We start from the raw sequence: 22703 nt of genomic DNA on the forward strand, positions 1-22703 counted from the left end.
TGCAGTGGAGAGAGCTTGCCTTGAGATGATGTGGACATTTCAATAAACATGCTTTCTGATCACGATTAATGGGTTCCATTAGAGACACCAATAATGTCAAGGGTAAGAGGCAAAAAATAAAATTATTTCATTCTTTCAGCAGAGTGCTGCTGTCTTTTGAGATGCTCTTCCAACCATTCCCATCCCAGTTGTAAAATCCAGACTCAGTTACTTAATGGATTTCATTCGATAAACCAAATGTGTTGGTGTTTCAGACATTTCAGTGTCATAATGGAACTGCATTGTCCCACTTTGAGGTAAGAATCGTTATAATGGTATGAAGTTGCCATACAGCACTTTCAAAATGTTGACTTATTTGAAACTTTTCACATTTCTTCAATAGCACATATGTGGATTTTGTGTTGCATTCAAAAACATCAGGTTCAAATTCTTCCACTGACTAGGTCTGAAACAAGGCAATGCTCTAAAATGCAGAATGTGAAATGTGTTGTATGTTCAATATGTTTCATTCATCTACAGCGCATTCCAAACATTGAGCTCAGAACAAGTGAATGCAACAATGAGCCTTGCTTGGTTTTTACACCATATGTAACGTGTAAAGGGGAAACGCTTGGCCCTGTGAAGCCATCCCAGAGTGATGCAAAGCAACCTGAATCCGACACTTCACTGTTCCCACCCCTCGTGCCTTTGCAGCACAGCACGAGAGGACATCCACTCGGGGTCTGGACTGTGTGAGAGAGAAAGCAAAAATAGGGCCTCCTTACCTGTGGGGATGACAGAGTCCATGGTGGGCCTCTCCCAAGTGTTGACTTGTTCCCAGGCGAAGCCGCTGGTCCCAAGGGCCACGCTGTACCCACAGCTGCTGTAGTGCTCTTCAAAAGAGCAGCTGCCTGCAGGACATGGGAGAGGGGTTGCATATGTCAACAAGATTAAGCCCCATATTTGAGTCGTTACTTTATCTCTGATAAATAATGATTTTCCACCACATTAGGCTTTATGTCCGCCAGAAGGCATGGATTAAAATACCAAGAAGAATGTCTAATTAAGTGTAGTCTTTGTGACAGAGGTTTTAACTGCCACAAAAAGATTGCAAAGAACAGTTAAAGTTGTTTGGGTTTTAAACAGTCACTTTTTGTGCCCTTCATTTTTATTTGGGCTTCTTTCATAGCTTTAGAACAGTCTGAGCTGCTTTGGAACATCATAAAAGCACACACTCCTTTAAATGGACTCACACTTACTCTTCTGCTCACAAAGCTTATACCACAATCTTCATATCCAAGGTTGTTCATCTTTTCAGTTTAACATATCAGGAAAATATCTCACTCATTGTATGTATGTGGCTTATTTTCATGTGATGAAAGATCTCCCTCCAGGTTAATTAAATCTGTAAAACTGCATAAACCAAGGACCAAACAGTTATGGTATTTCAATATCCAGTGCAACATGCTAAATGTAAAAAATAAAAAAATTAAAAGTTCAGAATTTTGGGTCAAGGTGCTGGTTGAAGAAACTCAGCTAATCTGTCTTGCTACGCCTGAAATCCTGTCACAGAAAGAATAAGGTCAAAAAGGTTTACAAAAACCAGATAATACTTTTTTAATGGCAATCTTTTGTAATCTTTTCACCATCATTTTGACCATCCTCACGGCATCAACAAAAATCTATTTTTTTCCAAGAGAAGGAATAACTGTGGAAATGAGGCACGTTGCTATTATCACATATTCCAATCAAGGCAGTCAGCCTACAGCTGGGGATAATCGTTTCATCTTTAAACGACATCTTTTAATTCCAATTACCAAAAAAACTAAACATCTTGCTCATTGTGCACACTTTGAAAAAAGCTTTCAGAGTCCCTACCAAACATCACAAACAATTACCATTAGCAAGCTACGTTCCGATTCTCCGCATGAAACAGGGAGGAAAAGCAGTGAAATCCCTTCATCTTCTCTAATTAATGTTGCCGACCAATTTGATCCATTATTGATAAGTAGCCAGCAGCAGATAAGCGACAGAGCTTCTACCAAGCAAAACAGCTGAAACCTGCATTCGTGACTTCTCCCCTGAGAGCTGCTAGAAAGGGTTTCGTCACTAAGAACACAAGACAGAGATATAATGGGAGGTTTTTAGCTGAAGACTTTTGGTGATTGCATGGTCAAGATACTGTTCAAGGCTTAACTTTCAAAGCTATTTAATACGTTCCATTTGTATGCTTGAAAAAGAGCCTTAATTCTTCACTTGTCCATTATGTGTAACAATGCCCAAAGGTTTATTTGTGGGTGAGTGTGTGTGAGTCATGTAGTGTACAGTGTATCCAGGTGTTCCAGTCTCCAGCCTGAGAAATGCTGACTGTATCTTGCTGCCATAGCCACCATAAGCTGGTCTGCACATCTGTAGAAGGCATGCATATGAGATCAGGAGCTCAAAAAGGTGCCTGACTGAACCATAAATACCTGGGGTCATTAAAAAATTATGCAAAACTCAGGAGCAACAGTAGCGTACTTCAGCCATAGCCTTCATCATCTCATTTCGCCACTCTCAAGTCTGAGGATTCATTTCCAAGCCAGGCATGAGTATTAGAGCTCGTCTATGTATACTGTATCTATGCATGATCAAGAAAGCTGTGGGGAAGCAAAGATTTCAAATTGTTAATAAAATCTCTCATGAACAAAAATATTTCCAACTAATATTTCCATAACATGTTTCCGGCTAATATGAATTTGTGCATGGCTTATAAAGGCTGTCTGCCTACTCAACGGCATTCATAGACAGTAATTCACTTTGCAATGGAGGCCTCAAGACTGACACACTCCTACTCACCGCAGGCTGCTTTGTGAAACACACTCCCAGGAACACATAAGAAGATCCTCCACATGCCATCACTGACACTGCCACATTTTACACAGAACCGAGTTAATGCAAAATGACACCCAGTGGAAGGAAAACTAAGAAAATAAAACTGCAGTTAAATGGTTACAAGGGCTTCTAAAGCATCTTTTAAGACCTTAGTTTAGTTACATTAAATTTACTGTCATCTTTTAAGGTTTAATTAACACAATTACAACCATATGTCTTTGCTTTTTTCCTCATCCCTGGCAGCAACTCTCTAGCAAGCAGGCAAATAATTTGGAACTAAACCTATTACATCTACTCCAGCAGACATGAATAATAGCAGGAAGGGCTTTAATTGTTATATATTGTAGCAGCAATGTATGTGAATATTTGTGGTTTCCTTTTGTCTTTATTTTTTTTTAAAAAAAGGGGGGGGTTTAATAGCTTGCCCACATAGAGATTAACAAAAATGATCCATAATTGCGTACCACGATAACAAAAGTGTACCATAATGTAAAATAAATATAAATAAAGAAGAACACGCAGGTCATCAGTGAATGGATCCCATCTGTATCAGCAAGACACACAGAGAGGTGGGGTACGAATAACGTACCACTGTATTTCATACCACTTTGAATTCAGCCAGAAAAAAACAAGAAAATGGACAACGGTACAAGTACACCTAATGTCATGCACATCCCAACTCCCTTGGTCCTGACTAAATGTCCCATTCTTCTTAAATTACATTCTTGAACCTCACTGATGAGGGAAAAGTGATTTTAAAAAAAATCCCGCAGCCTATCTACATTGCAAAGGCCTTTATGAATGGGGCTATTTACTGAAAATCCAAAAGGCACAGAGACGGATCCTATTCTCACAAAAGGCAAGTACAGAACCTCTAAGACAGTGGTTATTTTGTCACAAACCTGGGTTACCGCCCTCCACGGATACCCGGAGTCCTGAGCTTGTGGCATCCGCACTCCAAAGACACGCAGGAGGCATGTAGTCATCCATGAAATGTGGTCATGTTCAGTGACCACTGCAGTGCTCAAACACGAAACATGAAGTTAAGGTGTACTCATCGAAGAGCTGCTGCCATCTTTACAAAACACTTTAAATGGTTTGCTTTAGTGCAGACGTTGTTATAAAATGTAACGCACTCTGGTTTAAGAGTGAAATATCATGTTGCTGTCAGTTGAGAAAGTCATTCTTAGCAGACATGACCATTTTTTGCCATTTAAGTTGCTGCTACACAGATCTTTATAGCTGGAAGTGTCCTAATAGATTGGATAGTACAATTACACCTTAAATACAGTTGCACAACTGTGCTGCATTTACTTTTTACAGTAAAAATAACTACTTGAAAACACTTTTTTGCTTAGGCCTGTGTTTCTACAAGAATCAGAATACGAATCCGATTTATTTGGCCAAGTATGCACACACATACAGGGAATTTGGCTTCGGTTCCCAATGGCTTCTCATAGTGTAGAGTAGACACAAAAAAAAATACACACATGTAAACATACAGACATACATACAACAAGTGCAGGGGTGGAAAGGAATAAATAATGAAGGATCGAATAAATAATGAGGGAGGCAATAAGTAACAGGGAGAATGTAGCCGGTAAGGAAAATGCAGCCGGTTAGTCAGTGCTATTAATCATGATCATCAGTCACTGCAACTATTAAACATATAGAGACATGCAAAAACTTTTAGAAATGGCTTTAAAATGCACTACACAGGTTTGTTTGATTCTCTGGATTACAAAAAACCAGACATCTGTATTGTCTTTTACTCTGCTCTTAAAACAATTTGAGATGCCATGTCATCCTTCAGTGAGACCTTTCCACAGTTTTGTGTGTGGACTAAAGACTAATTTCATTCTCTCCTTTGTCTGAGCCTATTAGCATTTTAATTCCATCTGAGAATAGATGGAAAAATGAAGTCTTCAAAAGCAATTTCTGTATTTTCGATGTCCTCTGACAGCCATTACTATTTTTTGAACTGGCAGTTAATGCCCTGATTCATAGTTTTTCATAAACTGGTTGCAAAAGGAGAATGAAAATAAAGCTGTTGTTTTCAATATATAAATGTTGTTACTCAAAGGTCACTAGAGTCACTATAGTCCTTTCTGGCAGAACAATTCTTCCCTTCATTGACAGATGCTTGTATGTACACAGTGATATAAAAATATTAATCAGATGGCAGAGCGAACCAAGTGCACTATTTACTGTACTGTATGGTACTATAGTATATTATACTATAACAGGCTTTTAGTATCTTTTCTTGATTTGCAGTAAACATTTAAGGTTTTTCGCTGTAAGAAATACAGCTGTAAAGTCTGTGAATATATGCTGTCCTGTATGCAGTCATTTGCTAAGTGATCAGCCTGGACAGTGGAACCACTTACTAACAGAAAAAAGAGTGTATTTTAATACAATCATAGTGGAATGACAAACATCTGAGGCAGTCAGAAAATAGTAAGATCCATCCAATATCTTTCACCGCAGCCTCTTTTTCTTGGAATAGAATGAGCAACATTACAAAAAAAAAAAATGAAATGTAGAAATGTATATAGTATTCATCCATCTTACAAATAGAAGCAGCTATACATCACTCCTTCTGTGGTCTGTTACACACATTTTCTTGGTGGATTGTGTCCTTGGTGGTACTTAATTATTTTACTTCCACAGAGACCCAAAGGTGTTTAAAAGCAGAGAAGGCAGGTTTTACAAATACAAGTGACGCTTCACTGCAGGATTACCTTGAGTACTTTGCCACAGAAATTGTGAAAAAGCTTCATTTCCGCATCTAATAATGAAACCCCACTCAGGTTTAGCTTGGTTAAAGATGACAAATGTTTCTAAACATTATTCTGGATTATAAAAATTTTGCAATAAAAATGAATAGCTGCAAAAAACAATGTGTCATGCATTTTTTTTCTTCCCTTAAAAACTGACCGTACAAAAAAGTCTTTGGAGGTCATAAAACATTATGCAGTGTGGCACTATAAAACAGCTTGTTCTTCAGTTATGGATGGGCTGTAAATAAAGACTTTTTTCCAGTGTTCCCAAGACACATGGCCATATACACCAACAAACCAAGAGACACATAAACAAAATACATCCAGAACCACACACAATGTACAAAGTTATCCAAAAACCTTCTCTTCTCAATTTCTTGAAAATATTTTGTGCTTATGTAATTATTTGACCTGCCAAAGCCTCCCCACCTATCTCCCCTCCTCGTCCCTCTCCATTGGCTTTCTGTAGCTGTCCGCATCAAGTTCAAGACTCTGCTTATGGTCTACAAGACCATCACACCCAACAAGATCTGCTCCCCAATACTTACAAGACCTATGCCCCAACCAGGCTGCTACACTTCTCCACCTCTGGCAGCTTGGTGGCGCTATGCACAAAAGGTCCGAAATCAAAAAAAGCACACTAAAAAGCACAGAGGTTTTTGGTTCCGGCTCCAATTTCGCAGAACGACCAATCATTTTCAACCTTACATCGTCCCTGATTTCCAACGGGTTTGATTAATTACTTTTGTAACGTATACTGGTTTAGACAGTGGTATGCGACAAACTGATATACTTAAGAATCATGTGTCTGCATCTAGACCTCTCCTAATTTGGGTGTAATGCACTTTTTGTTTTGTTCTCGGAGATGTATGTCGCTTTGGAGAGAACCATCTGCTAAATGAATAAATGTAACACACTCTCTAGTGCAACAAAAGTGATTATCACCTTTTAAAAAGGACTGCCGACGTGGTTCTCTCAGTCCACTAAATCACTTTAGAAGCACATCTATAATGTTTCCATTATGGAAAGAAATCCTTCCAACGCTTCGCCCTACGCATTAGCCCGATGCGCATGTCAAGGCGGCTCCACCAATCTCCGTCTGCGAGTATCTGCTTGGCCGCTTAAACCTAAGTCCTTTAGCCACACGTGCGCTCCACTTGAAAGCTACACACACTGGAATCAGAAAGATGTCCAGCATCCATTTAAAGGAATTAAAGCCCAGCGGAGAGATGCTGCCCCTTGGGGCATGGGCCCAGTGTGAAACCGCACAGAGAGGCAATGTGATTTCTTCCCAGTGACACACAGTTAAAGGCCTGGAAGTTTCTCTCCACTGGCCTGATAGATTGTTCATTCTGCTGTGGCTTTTCTGAAACCAGTTACATGCTTTTTCAAAACACCCCAGCACTAAATGAAGTGTTTGTTTGCATCAGGACCCACATCACACCTAACCAAAATCTATATTAAATGTGACTGAACAGCCCACGTAGACAGCTGATTAGGATCACATAGCCCTTTGAGTAATGGACCTAATATTGAGGCAGCTCAAACCACGCACTTATTTTCCACTCATCTCCTCTCACACTTTAGCCAGTGAATTATTTATCCAATTGATTCTCAAGCAGACACAACTCAGTTATTAAGGAGCTGGCGGTAAGTCTTCTCTCTGTGAAGTTGCCTCTGTGAAGTTATAATCTTGATGTATAACCACATTACTTTCCTTACAAACTATACATGATCGGGAAGTAAATTACATTTCCGCCTTAATGAATTGTACAGATTTACTCCAGTGTATTTACTGGTACTCCCTCCATCCTTATAATATAGGTAAAGAAATGAAGGCAGAACTATTGTGCCATAAATCTAGTATCATACCCTACAAGTAGGATATTAGGAGAGGAGAAATCACACCCTTGAGTCATGATCACTGAGAATTTATCACAAAAGGGAAGGCAACGCATGGAGAAAAATGTTGACATGCATACATACGAAACTGTGAGGAAATAACAAACACCTGTATAAAAGATGAAAGTAATTCATTTGCCATTTCGGGTATCTACGTAGAGAAATTAAAGCTATATGAGATGACTGCCATACATGAGATGTGGAGTAGAACAGCAGCTGTGGCATCCTGTGGATTGGTCATCCATTCAGAAATGATCAAACAGTAGACTAGGCTGTATCCTGTTGGGGACCTGGAAGTACTTGTCAAGAGGAGATACTCAACAGGAATATGGAAGTGACAATTCCACTGAGAATCTTCAAAATAATCCATGAACTGGCGAGCATAATGGTCTGTGTGTCTAGTAGTAATGAAATACTTTAGGTTTTTGCGTGAATCACAAAGTGAGCGGCTCGTATTCTAAAAATAGATTTCTACAAATGCGTGACTGCTCTCAAGTTTGGTAGCTCATTAAGATAAGGTGATGCAAATAAAATGTACTATCAGAAAGATAAGCAAATTTTAATTCTCTGTTTGAATGTTATGCTTTGCAATTCACAGACAAATGATACTTATAATTTGAATTATAATGATGTGACTTATCAGACGCACACACACATACAGATATTTGTCTGTGCACTGTAATCTCTCTGCTCTGCCTGTTTCTCTGACAGTATCCTTTTGCATGACCCAGGTTTCCCCCATCTCTGAAGAAGAACGGAGGTTAACAGCACTGAGGCATTCAAATATACGAATGCTAGGGGGAAGTCTTAAAAAAAAATAAAAAATGACAGCACATTGCAAAGGCTTTAACTTGGTCCTTTCAAGGAGCTGATAATAGCCACTCACCGGTTTAAACAGTGCAAGCTCTCCAGTCACAGCTAGTCTTTGAAATAGGATTTCAGGCCTGTCTGACAAGACTTGCCGCCGCACAATTTCTGCTCACCGACACGTCGTGGCCGGCTCTGGCAGGTCCCAGCTCTCAGCACCAAAAAATCGGAACCCTTCATAAGAGGGTCATCCTTGCTTTTTCCCCTTTTCCCCCAGTGCACCATGGAGTAGGAGACCTTGCAGCAGGCTGCCCGGCAGACGGCCAGGGGCTACAAGCTCGTGGAACTTTCCTCTTTAGCTGTCCATCAGCGCAGCAGCTCAATCCCAGCTTCTGCAAAACATACTCTGGGCCATATGAGCACCACAGCACTCCTGATGTGTCCGTCTACATGTTCAGAAAGGGAGTTCCAACAGTAAGAGAATGGGAAAATGGGAAAGCTAGGTATTACGTCCAAGAACTGCTTCATAACAGGTTCTGTATGAAAGGTACATTTGCACCGCCGCCTGTATAAATCTATATCTCATTAAGGCATCACAGCCTTCACCACTCTCACAATTACGTGCTCTGTACCTTTTCGGCTTTAAGTTTTCCGTAGGGGCCTGCCAGAAACCCTCCAACACCGAAGATCCCCAGTATTGGAACTAAAGTATCCAGCATGGCTGCATTAAGGTATTAATTAAGCCCCTAAGTGAGACACCTATTGGTTCTATAAATAATGAAATAATCACCCAGCCAGTACGGAACTGCTACCTCTCTGCCGTTCTTTGTCTATGAGCACTTGTTAGAGACAGGCTTTTGGCTCCCAACCCCTGTGTTTTCAGGGGGCTTCAAAAGGATAGCCTTGACTTTCAGAGTTCCCCTCCTCACAGGCCCTCATTAGAGCTGGCTGCAGGTACGCCTGTCTTCAGTGGGATTAGCGCTGGGCTCCGATGCTCTCTGACACACACACACACACACACACACACACACACACACACACACACACACAAAATTTGAGCCTAGTCTCCATACTGAGCTGCTTGTACCATACTGTAAACAGCACTATCCAATCACAGCAGGCATGCCATAAATATATATATAATATTTGCTTCCTAGGGGGGTGCGGTGGCGCAGTGGGTTGGACCGCAGTTCTGCTCTCCGGTGGGTCTGGGGTTCGAGTCCCGCTTGGGGTTCCTTGTGATGGACTGGCGTCCCGTCCTGGGTATGTCCCCTCCCCCTCCGGCCTTACGCCCTGTGTTGCCGGGTAGGCTCCGGTTCCCCGTGACCCCGTATGGGACAAGCGGTTCTGAAAATGTGTGTGTGTGTGTATTTGCTTCCTGAATAAGATCTTTTCTTCCTCAGCAGTTGAAAAAGAAACCCTGAGGCCTTTCCTCTGTACATAGCAGACTTGTTTTTATTTTTAATTTCTTATTTGTTTAGTGGAACAACTATAGAAGGAATTAAATGTTTGTTGTCTATGTTTTCATCTAAAATATATTTATATGTATATTAACTTCTATCAATGTATATTTAATGTATATTTTTATAACAACAAAATACTCCCCTTTGAGCAGTGCCACATTTCTGAAACCACAGAAATTACATCATATAATGCAGTATAGTTACAGCAGCACAGCACAATATCCCAAAGCATACCACAACCATAACAGACTTTTCTAGACACACATGTACTAACAGTACACTAGTTTCCTCTGGGAGGAGGGGATATTTAACAATGTCTAACAATACTGGTAGAATATAACAAACCAGGAAAAAGTGTTTAGATTTGCTATAGCAGGAGTGTCAAATGAGTTTGGGTCCACCGCAAAGAATTATAAAGTAACAGCTGAGAACAAAGGTCCTGTTTCCACACATTCCCAGCACTTACTCTGTTCCAAGTCTGATCCAATGGAGAAGATGTGTGTGCACGTGAACGCATGGTTTTCATTATTCTGTCACCTGGTCTCAGGCTAGAGTTGTACAAACTAACACTTTAGTAGAGCAATCACTTCCAGACGTATTATCTGATGAGAGGAGACCCACAGCCAGGACCATCCCGCTATGCTGTCCCAGAGCAAGCACTGAATATTTAACAGAATTTTGTACAAGAATCACACTGCCTCACAGTACCCCAAGGTACAAGCTGTGAAGTTAACATTTCTTCAACTTTGATTGAAAGAATTACCATGATTGCCTTTTGGACTTCAAGAGAACCTCGGGTTTTTCCCACACTTGCTGTGTTCAAGCAACCACCCATATCCCCCATGAGGCCCCGCCTCCAACTCCTCTGCAGGACAGAATTGTGCGTCAAAGACAAACCCGTGCATTATTCATGGGGAAGACAGCAAGAGGAGGCTGACGTGCTCTCTCAGGGCAGAATAGCCAGTAATGAGAGGGAGTTCAGGTGACACCAACAACATAGCCTTAACCCGGAGAACAAATCCCAGACACAGAACCCATTGGTACACCAGCCAGCTGAGGGCCTTTTCTGCGGCACGCCGCCTCTCATTTCTCCGGGGCATTGCAAGAGACACTTGATATGCTCGGTATGGATGTGGTGGCCTTCGCATTCTCCAGTAACAGTGCTGCCCCACAGAAACTGATTTGTGCAAATATTTTCTTATCTGTGGGCTCCGCAATATAAATTACTTGTAGTGATATTTAAAAAAAAAAAATGAATGGGTGCTTTAAATTACGAGGACAAGTGGAGCACAATTACAGATCACTACATAGATCCCTTATCAAAACATGCCTTCCTGTCTGGAGTTTGACACACAAATGAATCAGCTATAATAAATCCAGTTGCAATTAATAGATGGTATCAGTTTATTATTACTTTGCTACTTAGCTGACATTTCAACCCTGAACAATTTAAAGTGGTATCCACTTATTAAAACTGGAGCATTTAAGGTTAATTACCTTGATCAAGGGTACTACTGTAGGTCAATGCACCTTCTTGGCTGGCATGAGCATGAGCTAACAACCTTCTGAGGATGTGTGTGAACAATCCACAATGCAATCTCTTTCCCTAATTGATTGTTGATGTATGGATGAGTGACCCATTGTAAGTAGTGTATCTAGCAGTGTAACTCACCTTGGTGAATAAGGTGTGTGGGCTGGTAACACTACCTAGTATCTATTGTAAGTCACTTTGGAGAAAAAGCATCTCCTAAATAAACAAATGTAAATGTAAATTGTTTATGCAGTTAAAGTTCAAGCAGTACAAGTTACAAAAAAAGGAGGAAAGAATAAGAAAATGTTGCAATGAATTACGGCAGACAACGGGACAATCTGTATGTGTATGAATACACACACCAATATATGTTAATGTATTGCAAGATTAGATTTGCTGGCTTTTATCAGGCTGCATTCAGCAACAGAAAAATAACTTATACCCAAGATTGCAAAAAAGCTTCTTATAAGTGATGCTAACATATTACATTTCAAAATACCGTGAAAGCCCTTTCCTTTTATAGTTTCTCACAAAAACAAAAAGTACTTCCCTAAGCACAACAAAAAACCTTTTAGCACACATGGGCATAAAACAATGCAGTACAGTATGCAGTATGAACAGGTATTTTAGGACCGGCTTTGCTGGGAAAATGAGCTCAGCTCTGTTAGCTCAAACTGCATGTGGCCCTGATTCAAACAGCTTAACCTCACCTGTTGAGATGCTTAAACAGAGCAAACCACTTAATCCATTACTTTTCTTCTCATCAAAAGGAGCTTAACTATCTGTTCTCACAGATAAGGCATTGATTCGTGCCGACTTGGGAGATTTGAAAGCGTGGCTCACACTTTTGTTCACAGGCTCGGAAAAGCTTTTTAGCATTGCCCAATTACAGTCACATCTTTGATTGTAAGTCCAAGGACAATGTACCTAACCCAGGACAGAGCATTCCACAAAGGACTGGTGAGACAACCTTTTCTCCCAGACGCCACCCTCTTGTTGTGTTGTTTAGTCATGGAGTGCCAAGCACAACAACCCTACAGCAGTTCCAGAATCATCTGGATGCAGTGGGCGAATGAGGGAAAAAAAAAAATAATAATAATCTCACAATTGAATCTGACAGGCTTGGGGGGGCGGGGCCTCTCATGTGAACACACAGCCTGACTGGCATTAATTATAGTGCAAACGAGAGCTTGTCTGACACACACCTGAGGTCATCCAGTCGATAGCAGTAGTAAAAGGAGGTCAGGGACCACTGCTGTGGGCAGTACTGCTCCATCCCAATGACACGAGGCCTGCAGCCTTGCGCTTTTTGAAGGGTTCTCATCCTCGCACGACTCACTGCTGCACTGGTTCCTGTTCACATGCTAAATTTATATTGTTCTGTACATTCTGGCCTTTTTTTTTTTTTTTTTTTTTTTTTTTATTTACAAAGGCCTCGAGTTTTACTCGTTTCTGGACCAATTTCAAAGCGCAGAAGGTCATGGAGTTGAAGGCTTAAACTAAGGTTTAGGTGGCATTTTCAGTTATAAAAATTCTCTGCATTGGTGAACAGCGCTACAGATTTTAAAATTTACAATTACGAATGGGTATGAATGTTTATGCCAAAATATGTATTTTTTTAACTATGTGAGACAAGACATTTTCAAAATGTGTATCTCATCAATTACCTTAAGAAACAAAGGCTTGCTTTTGCACCACATTAGTAAAAAATTGCTGAAATTAAATGTAATTACACAGCATTAGCAATGTTTTTTGGAAACCTGGTGCAACATGAAGTTTAATTATTTTCATAATAAGTCATTCAAAAAGCCAAATTAATAACCTTGTACCTGATTAATGTAATTTAGAGGACGTGGAATTGCCATAGCACATTTTGGAAGAACTAAAAATAATGCTAAACGCACACCACAGGCCTTGCCTCAGGTCTGGTGCCAGTGTACATGACCACACTCTGATCTACAAAACCCCAGTACGTGAAGCAATACGGAGGGGAAAAAATAAATAAACTCAAAGCAAACATTATTTATAGGGACCGTCTGCCTAATGGCTTCTGAAGACTGCTAATGCATGGTGCTGAAATGATCTATAACACGGTTCCTTTTGAAGGTGTGTAGCCTTCAGTGAATGAACTCATCAGACGGATCACTGACAGCCAGCTGACTCACTGACTCACCTGATCCACAGCCCTAGAGTCTCTCACATGGAGAACCTGGAGCACACAGCATTCACACATCGAGAATTAGATTCTACTAACCTCACTTTCTTTGCCTTTTTTATAAAGTGCACTGCACACATGTTATTCAGCAGCCATTACCCAAACAGCATCATTTATTAGCATTATATATCATTGCATTTGTTACAAACGCAGCTACTTTACTGTAGCTTTTACAGTGACTAAAATTGGCATGAAGGTAGTAAAAGTCCCTAAACTCTAAGTACAGTGAGCAACTATGATGATTCACTGCAAGAAATCCTGCATCAGATGAATGACTAAGGCACCACTGAATGATGTCCTCATGAATAACCAACTGAAGTCCTGCTGTAGAGCCCCTCAGACCATCAGCAAGAACAAAATGAGCTGCAGGCTGAAGATTTGTATCTAACCATCGTCGCTTGTCTCTCGACTGCGACAGCACTGGCTGCACGGCTCACGCACAGTAAATACCAACTTCCATGAACCCGCAGCATAAATGGGAGCGTCTTATCTACACCTGCACACCGAGCTGGACGACCATGTTGTGCACCGTGTTATGTGTGGTTGTTTGATTTCTGTGCAGTGAAGTGACCCTAAAACTAAAATGACATCAGTTGTTCCTTTCTTTTTTTCCTGTTTTACTCTTAATGTGTTTTCCTGAACTGTGACTGAAAAGGAAATGCAGAGGTGGGTAGAAAAAACCATACAGGTTCCAGTAGCATTCAGCATCAGTAGTTACTCCTAGGTATTTAGAGCGAACTGAAAAGTAGTCTTAATGCTGAATTACAAATCTGTTTCCTTATACATGTAAGGGAGCCTTTAATTCCACAGGGATGTTTCCAGCAGCAATGTGTCTTCCTTATGTGTTGGTTTTATGTGATGTACATGAAAGATCCAGGAGTGTACACACATTTACATGAATAAGACAAAATGTATCACAGCAATAAACACATGAAAATATGAGAAGGAAAATTAAAATGTGAAAAATAAACAAAGTAACGAAAATGTAATTTGTATCAATTCCCTGCGCCAGATTTTTTGCACATCTTGTAGACATTTTGGATGCGAGTGCCCCGGACAGTCTGTATGCTGATATAATTCATCTCCCAACATACGAATGACACAAAAAGCAGTGACAGCCTGAAAAACAAACATATCGCATCCTTGCCATTTCTGTTCCTTGATTGTCACAAAGTTTGACATGTTAGTGGGTTGAGCCACCTCATCGCTCATGCCAAGTCCTTCTTCTGGCTAATGAGGTGATGTAGCACTTTAGCCAAAGTCAATGGAGCATGTCACAGTCAGTCATAAATGTGCAGTTAATGAAAATTACACCAAGAAGAGTTTAACTGTGGCCAAAATCTTTGTTACTACCTGGGGAGGCCGACAATTTCACCTGAAGCTATTCACACACTGCTTTTACACATGCTCAGGCTTGAGCTCTCCTGAGACTTGAACCTTCAAAGTTGCAGCTTAAGGTCCTGTCCATGAACTGCTATCGCTGCCGGCAGCCCAGTACAAAAGGGCCGAATGCTTCTTTGAGGCCGCCTCTCTATGTCTTTCAGTTGTGGGATGTACCGCTAATTGTCACTGCCATCCACAGCACTACAGCACCGATGGGAACAGGAAAGAGATCTGGGTGGCTCAGGGACACTCTAGGAGCTAGGCAGCTGCTCTCTGTCAGCCCTTTCAATGGGAAGAGTTTTCTTTTTTCCGTCAAGACCAATATCTAGAGAGCATGCTGCCTACTTTAGCTATTTAACAGCTGTACTCCAGAAGCTGAGAGCATTAAAATTACCTTTTGCAGTGCACACAGAAGGGCATGCTTTTCTGTCCTAAAAGGCCATCCAATACGCACAAGAAATACTCACAAATTAGTGCTTTTATGTGTCTGTTTTAAATTTATTAAAAAAGAAACAATGTGGGCCTTTTGTTCAATCTTCCAAAATGAGCCCCTTCCTCAGAACGAGGACTGTTCCGTTTAATGCGGCCTATTGTATTAAATATTAATTCCATTTCGCTTAGGGTTCTTTTGTTTTTCCGCTCGTGCCTGCACCTCCTGGATTATTTATGATCTCAGTCATTATTTCAAATCAAAAGGCATATTATTCATGTTATTTCACTGTCCACATCTGGACAATAAAGGGCATTAGAAGGATAAGAACAGTGAGGCCACAGTAGTCCTGCCCAGTGGAGGTCTATGGCCGTTGAGGAGCGCTTCTGGCCAACCCAACAGCCGACTTTGAAGCTCCTCCAAGCTTTGCTCTGATCCTTCTGGACACAAGGCGCACTGAGCAAACAGCTAATCTTTAAACTTTTAAGCGAAACCCACACCTGGAATGTGGTAAGTTACACCTAGAAGTCACAAATCACAAAGCATTTGAGAGTATTCAACAGTAGAAATAAATACAAAAATTCGTTTTCATGTAGGGGGCATGGTTGTGCAGCGGGGAGTGCTGCTGCCTCACGGCACCTGAGCTGTTTGAGCCTAGGTTTGAATCCAGCTCAGTCCATATGGAGTTTACACATTCTCCCTGTTTCTGAATGAGCTTCCTGCGTATGTCAATGAGAGCATGTGTGTGAGCGGCTACCCTACAATGGACTGGCATCCCATCTGAGGTGTACCCTCCTTGCCTAGTGATTCTAGGATAGGCTCCACACTGCGCCAACCCTGACATGGATAAGCGGTTAATGAAAGTGAGTGAATGTTTACATGTATGCATTAGAACTGTGATGGGACACAAAAAAATTTTCCAAGAACAAAGTCAGATGAGAGGTGGAAGAGCATGACAGTAGTTTCTAGCAGGTAAGAAAGACATACGGCAGCCGACAGAGAGATGTTAACAAGGCGTGCTCTATTGGCCAGTCCAGAACTGGCAGAGGAAAGCTTCCTCAGACATCTTAATCAGGGCACGCTGCTCCAGAATGCTAAGTCCTCCGAAGATCCCATTTAACAGAGCTGCTGCTTTAATAGCAGCACATTTCTTTAATTGGATCTCTCTAGAATACGGTTAAATATTAACTGAAAATGAGCTATATGTAGCTCTTGCAGTGGATTAAAAAAAAACTGCCTGCTAAAAGTTTGATTTTAGTGAAAATATTGACTAATTCAAGCCTCTGCAGTAGACTGGAACTGCCTGTTTTCAGACACTACTGAAAAATGGATATACTCTTTTACAGCAGTAAACAAGGAAATGACCAATACTGCAAACATTAGCTTAACTTCAACAAGCTTAATTAAATCAAACAAGTTTTCTCAGTCATTAGAAATCTAAAGTTCAAACTGGTTTCACAATTTTCAGTTAGTCTATGCAGTACTATATTTATTAACCAGTATATAGGCAGACATGTTTACTTACATGTTACACTGTAAACTGCTGCCCCAAAACAATTGTGATAAAATCCAAAAGACATAAAAAAAGTTTTCCCAAGAGCTTAATTAGTTAATTAATTAATTAATTAGCATGACATGTCTCAACACTTATTTTCACTATAAAATGGCCAGAATTACCATGGTCCCTTTCTCATTTCCAGCAGAACTGGACCCATGTTTTGTGATTAGCATTTTTGTTGTCATTCATAATAGTCACAGCTTTCCTATAAATAAAAACAATGGAAGAACTAAATACAAGGTTACATTAACTTTATATTAAGGTGAAGTACTTAGGCTTATAGTTTTAATTTTTGTCTTAAAAAAGCATTTCAATGTGACAGTTTCAGAAACATTCTGCACATATGCATGTCAGAGACAAGTCTGACACTAAAAAAGACATTAGTAGTACATCTCACTCTCAGTCACAAAGACAACAATTAAGCCATAAGACAGATGCTACTCTTTACACAAAAGTGCATATTAGCGGTAATAACACTTTCCCAGCAAGGACTGAAGCTGTATTTGTAACTTCCAGGTAGCAGGGAAAATTATGGAGTATGAAAAAAACACAAAGCTGGAGCTATAGCGCAGAAAATGGCATGTATAATTTTCTCCTTAGTCAGGTAGCTGTCAGGCTTGATTTAGAGTTCTGCAAATCCTCCAGTAGTCATGATCTCCATCTCCCAGGACAAGGACAATATGAATTACTTCCATTGTTATCTCTGCTTTATGAGCTGTGATATCAAGGGTATCATTCAGACAGGACTCTCAAAAGATACCTTCCCTGCCTCAGAATTCATGAGGGATCAAAGAGAAAAAGGTTTGCAGGTCAGGTAAAGTTACAGAGAGAATATATGAAAGCTTTTCAAAAAATGTACACAAAGAAATGTGTGTCTGTTGCAGTGAACCTGATTATTACAATTAAGCTCAAAATGCATCTATGACAATTGGTATTGGTAATTCTTCTACATTTGCACCTGTTTATTAAACTGACACAATTCATGTTAAACACCTTCTTCAGGAGACTACACTGAGGTTATTTTCATCTCCAAACTAGTAGTGTTCAGGTTACAAGTCCATGTCCTTAACGACTTTGCTACGTCCTGTGTGCAATCTGCCTGAGCAGCTCTCTAATCCAGTTTGAAAAGAGGACAGGAAAACAGCAACAGCATCGCTGCCCTTTTTCTGTGGTGGGTCTCCGAGTCTGCCAAACCGACCATGCCCAGTGGACAGGTTCTCACCCGAGGCTCAGGGTGGGAGTTTTGTGGAATGAGTGTGATTGATGGCTGCACGGCAGCTCACTTGGTCTTGTGGAACAGAAGCCTTCTTTACAGACGGATGCCCCGGACCCCACTGTCAGTCAGCCTGGGGGCCTTACATGCATGCACTGACAGGCCCGTCGTCACGGCACCTGGCTGCCGGACTCACCTGGGCGGATGTGCCGAGGCCCCCGAAACCCAGAGCAACACGGCCAGGACACAACACTGTGCGCCTCATAAGCCCCCCACCCCAACTCCGTCAGGCTGGCCTGACACCCCTCTGACAGCTAATATGAGGGACCATGCATCGCTCTCCACTCTACCGTGGAGACTGCGGCAAGCCTCTGAATACCAAACATTCCTGATGTCAAAATCCCTCACCTCAGAGGTGTTAAGTGGTGCTTGCTTTTGATTGTTGTTTTATGTAATGTAATACCTCATAATTTTCTGTTAAGCACACAAGTAGTCATTTAACTGAATCCGTTAAACTGTATCTAATATATATGTTTATTTCCATTCTAATTTTCTTAATGCCTTCTTTTAATGTGATAGCCCAAAACACTGCATCAGAACAAGTTATAGATTTCTGTAAAAAAAAAAAAACTGTACGACACATTGTGTCGAGATAGCTGCACTTCAGTGTTGCTCTCTCTACACAGTATGTTTAAGGTTTTGTTGGGCTTTTAAACAGAAAATGAGCACTGACAGCCTTCCTGACATCAAAACAAAACTGAAAGAAGTGCATTGTTGCTGCCGAGGTCTTTCACTTCCCATTAGTTTTATTATGTAAATCAAATGATTCCCCTTCAATCACACGGTTTAATCTATGCAATTAACCACATCAACTTGGTTAAAAAGACAAAATGTTCAAAACAAGTTTTAATTAGGTTGGAACAGTAATAAAATTTGAATTGTCTATTGATTACGCAAATCATTTACACAGTTAAAAGAGGGACTAATAATAGCAACTCTGGAAAGTCTTTGTGAAAGTTTTGCTTCATTAGTTTTTAAAGTGCTTTTGTAAGCATTGAAAATATTGCTATCATTTGTCTCTGTGTGTCTGCAATATGATGTTGCTTGCCAAGGGTATTAAAAATGCCATAACTGCTCTTCAGTTCTGAGGGACTGTATTCTGGCACCAATAATGTGATAGTAAGCAATATCAGAGATTACGGGGTTTCTTTTTCAATTTCACATTAACAAATTAAACATCCAAATCATAAACCAAATAAATAATTGATCTGTACTACCAAAAATCAAGGTGATCTTTTTTCCCCGACTGCTCATTACCACCATGTTCCCAACACACAAATTATTTGCATTTATCAAGAGCAAATGGGAATATTTTCTCAGCTTGCCCCATCTGACTGTTGTATAAGAAGGCTAGAGTCCCTGTATCTGGAATTTATTCAGCCCTTGTCCTGAAGAGGGACTGAAACAATGTGCCAAATGAACTTGTTTTCTACAGCAGAGGCCATATAATCAGAAAATAATTTTTGAAAATAATCCATTCCTTTAAGAATAATATTTTTTAAAATTCTGGCAATTGACAGGAACATTTTGTCAATTTGTTCTTCATTTCCCTTCAAGACACAATGTCAAATTAGTTTTCATCTATTGTCATCTCCTCTAACAGGCCAGACGTGTATGAAAATAGTCTATAGTGCGCTTCATATTCAGCTGTTTAAATGTTGTTTAGAGTTAATCAATAAGTATAGCCTATATAGCAATGTTGACATCCTTCCCTTATGTTTTTTTCTTCTTTCCAGCAGATCTGCTCCCAGCTGAAAGGCGGTTCTGTTATCCCCTTCAGAGCAAGCACAGCAGACTGTGGGTAGCATATGGGGAGGTGGAGAGAAGCGGGAAAATGGATACCCAAGCTATTAGCAATGAAGAGCTCAGGCGAAGCCGCCCCCCTGACAACACGAGAAGGGTATCCACAGCTGCAGCTTGACATGCACCATTCCCCCAATGTTCTCTGAGTTGGAATCAGGGCACTTCATTACGGTGTTGTGTATGAGAGCCAGAAAAATAAAGAAATGGCCAAAAGTCCTTAAAATTCAACGTCCCCTCGCGGCCATTAAGTCTTTGGCACTGAGATGCGCATTAGCATGCCGGTGTGTGCGTATGTGTCTGTGAACCCTGAGGGAGGAGTCCACATTCGGACAAAACTGACCGTAATTCAGATAGCACTGCTCTGTTTTTCTGCTCGACAAGATGCCCTGGTTAGGCACACACAGGGGTGATGTTGTTACAGTAAACAAGTAAAGACTCACCCAAAGCCCGCCCCTGTGTACTGCTCTCACCTACCTTCTGTCCTCATTCTCAAGCGCCTGAATCTAATCAGGCTCCGTCAAATCACCAGTGTGTGCACCTGTACATAGAAAAGGCTGCAGAAAGACATCTCAGGTTGCCCTTTTCTTCACTCTGGCCTCCCTTTCTACATTTCTTCCCTTGGGAGAAAATCAAGGTCACATTCTGTTTAAGGGCCTATTATATTAGGCCTTAGTTTGCACAATTGTGTAGTTTTTAAGATACTATGGTGACAGAATTGTGTAAGTATGAAATAATGAGCTGCAACCATTCTCAAAAGAAATGTTTGCACATGAGAGGTAGGCTAAAGAAAATCAAACCAATGAAATATGAATACTATCATTTTGCCAGGTTCTGGGTCACTCAGAGTATTGAGGGTGGCATGGATTCAAGTAAACGTGACATCAGCTAAGGTCTGCAGGAATCCCGTGTCGTTTCTTTGTACAGGAACCACTCAGAAAAGAGTCATGTTCTTTGCCTGTGTGTTGTAGGCCGTGTTCCCTTTTCACTTGCTACAGATATGACAGTTTCTGAAAATGTGGTTTTTATTGGAATTAAGCACAATATCTGCACTAATTCATTATGGACAAGTGCATAAAATGCCTGCCTTCAGTGATGTTCTGGTGCAGAACTCCATAAAAGATATTAGCCATGACCCCCCACCACCACCACCCCTCACCTGCAAACCTAACCTCTGTGAGAGGTCCGTGTTTTGGGGGGTGCAGTGGGGTGGGCTGTAAGTGCTGCTTTTGAACCCAATCATTTATCACCTATTGCCAGGCACAAATTGAGCAAATTTCACCTGTCCATCAATTCCCTATCTTCCACAGTACAACCCGCTGAGCGTACCTGCTGTCTCTCTGGCCCCTCCAAATGGGTGATAATGGTCTTTGACTGCACTAATGCACCGTGTATTTTTGCACAGCACAAATTTGTCTTGCCTTCACCTCCTCATGGACAGACATGTTTGTCTTTTATTACTGGTTTGTGGCTGAAGTGTATTAAAAATATACAATGTGTTAAACTTGTTAAATAATTTTAAGTTAAATGTAAGTCATGTATCTATGGTATTTGCATTCATGAACTTTATTGCACCTCCACTTTGTTATTCCTTAAATCTCATATCCTGAACAAACTAGAAGGGTAATTTGTAAATACAAAAAAAAAAAAAAAAAAAAAAAAAAAAAAAAACCACACACAACATCTTTTGCTTTTTTAACCTTACAGCATAAGTCTATGAGACTGAATTGTACTGTCAAAAAGCTCCATTCAATATTCTTTTCCTTCAGGTTTCATTCTTAAGTCTCCAAGCTATTCTCAGTTTGAAATTTAATCAATTGTTGTTGCAGATTTTGGTCTACAGACATCAATATTCGATTCTATTTCCCATGGCTCTTACAAGCATATAATGTATGTTAACTGATCCCCTATGTTGCAATTGCCAAAAAAGCTAGCTACAGACCAAACTGAATGCTACACTAGGAATGTACATGAAGTCACCTACTGTCGTATTTATCTCATTCTGAGATTTTGAAAGAGAAATTAAATATCTACACAGTAAATTCCTTGAACTTCTGCAGCAAACTGACCTTCTTCCATCTTGGACAGATACTTTCAGTTTACAGTAACTCTATTTGGTCTTCATAGCCGTACAATTCACCAAAAAGTTCTCCTAATCGTTATGATAATACAAACTGAACCAAACTTCTCTATGTACCAGCGACACAAAAATCTGCAGTCTAATTAGTAGAATAAAGACATTTTATGATTCATGTGAAAAGCACCGAAACTCAACTCTATATAACTTTATGTATACACACACACACACAACACTTTCTGAACCGCTTGTCCCATACGGGGTCGCGGGGAACCGGAGCCTACCCGGCAACACAGGGCGTAAGGCCGGAGGGGGAGGGGACACACCCAGGACGGGATGCCAGTCCGTCGCAAGGCACCCCAAGCGGGACTCGAACCCCAGACCCACTGGAGAGCAAGACCTGGTCCAACCCACTGCGCCACCGCGCCCCCCTACTTTATGTATACTGGGCATAAAAAGACTTTATGCACAATAATCAACTAATGAGCTGCAGCAATATACAAAGATCTGTTATACACCTGGGGGGGCGTGGTGGCATGGTGGCGCAGCGGGCTTGGCTGGGTCTTGCTCTCTGGTAGGTCTGGGGTTTGAGTCCTGCTTGGGGTGCCTTGTAACAGACTGGTGTCCCATC

At 40.8% G+C, this 22703-nt stretch overlaps 1 protein-coding gene across 7 annotated transcripts in view; it reads right to left on the reverse strand.

Moving 5' to 3' along the window:
- The window catches only part of ptprt (protein tyrosine phosphatase receptor type T), a 197924-nt gene that overhangs the window by 150992 nt on the left and 24229 nt on the right, over nucleotides 1-22703 (reverse strand). For all 7 annotated transcript variants that reach the window (XM_018742332.2, XM_018742331.2, XM_018742329.2 and 4 more), the window contains exon 2: nucleotides 765-890. In XM_018742332.2, the coding sequence (XP_018597848.1) occupies nucleotides 765-890 (126 nt within the window). The remainder of the gene's footprint in view (nucleotides 1-764; nucleotides 891-22703) is intronic.

The sequence above is a fragment of the Scleropages formosus genome, chromosome 22, assembly GCF_900964775.1.
Source record: "Scleropages formosus chromosome 22, fSclFor1.1, whole genome shotgun sequence".
In the NCBI taxonomy this organism is placed as follows: Eukaryota; Metazoa; Chordata; class Actinopteri; order Osteoglossiformes; family Osteoglossidae; genus Scleropages; species Scleropages formosus.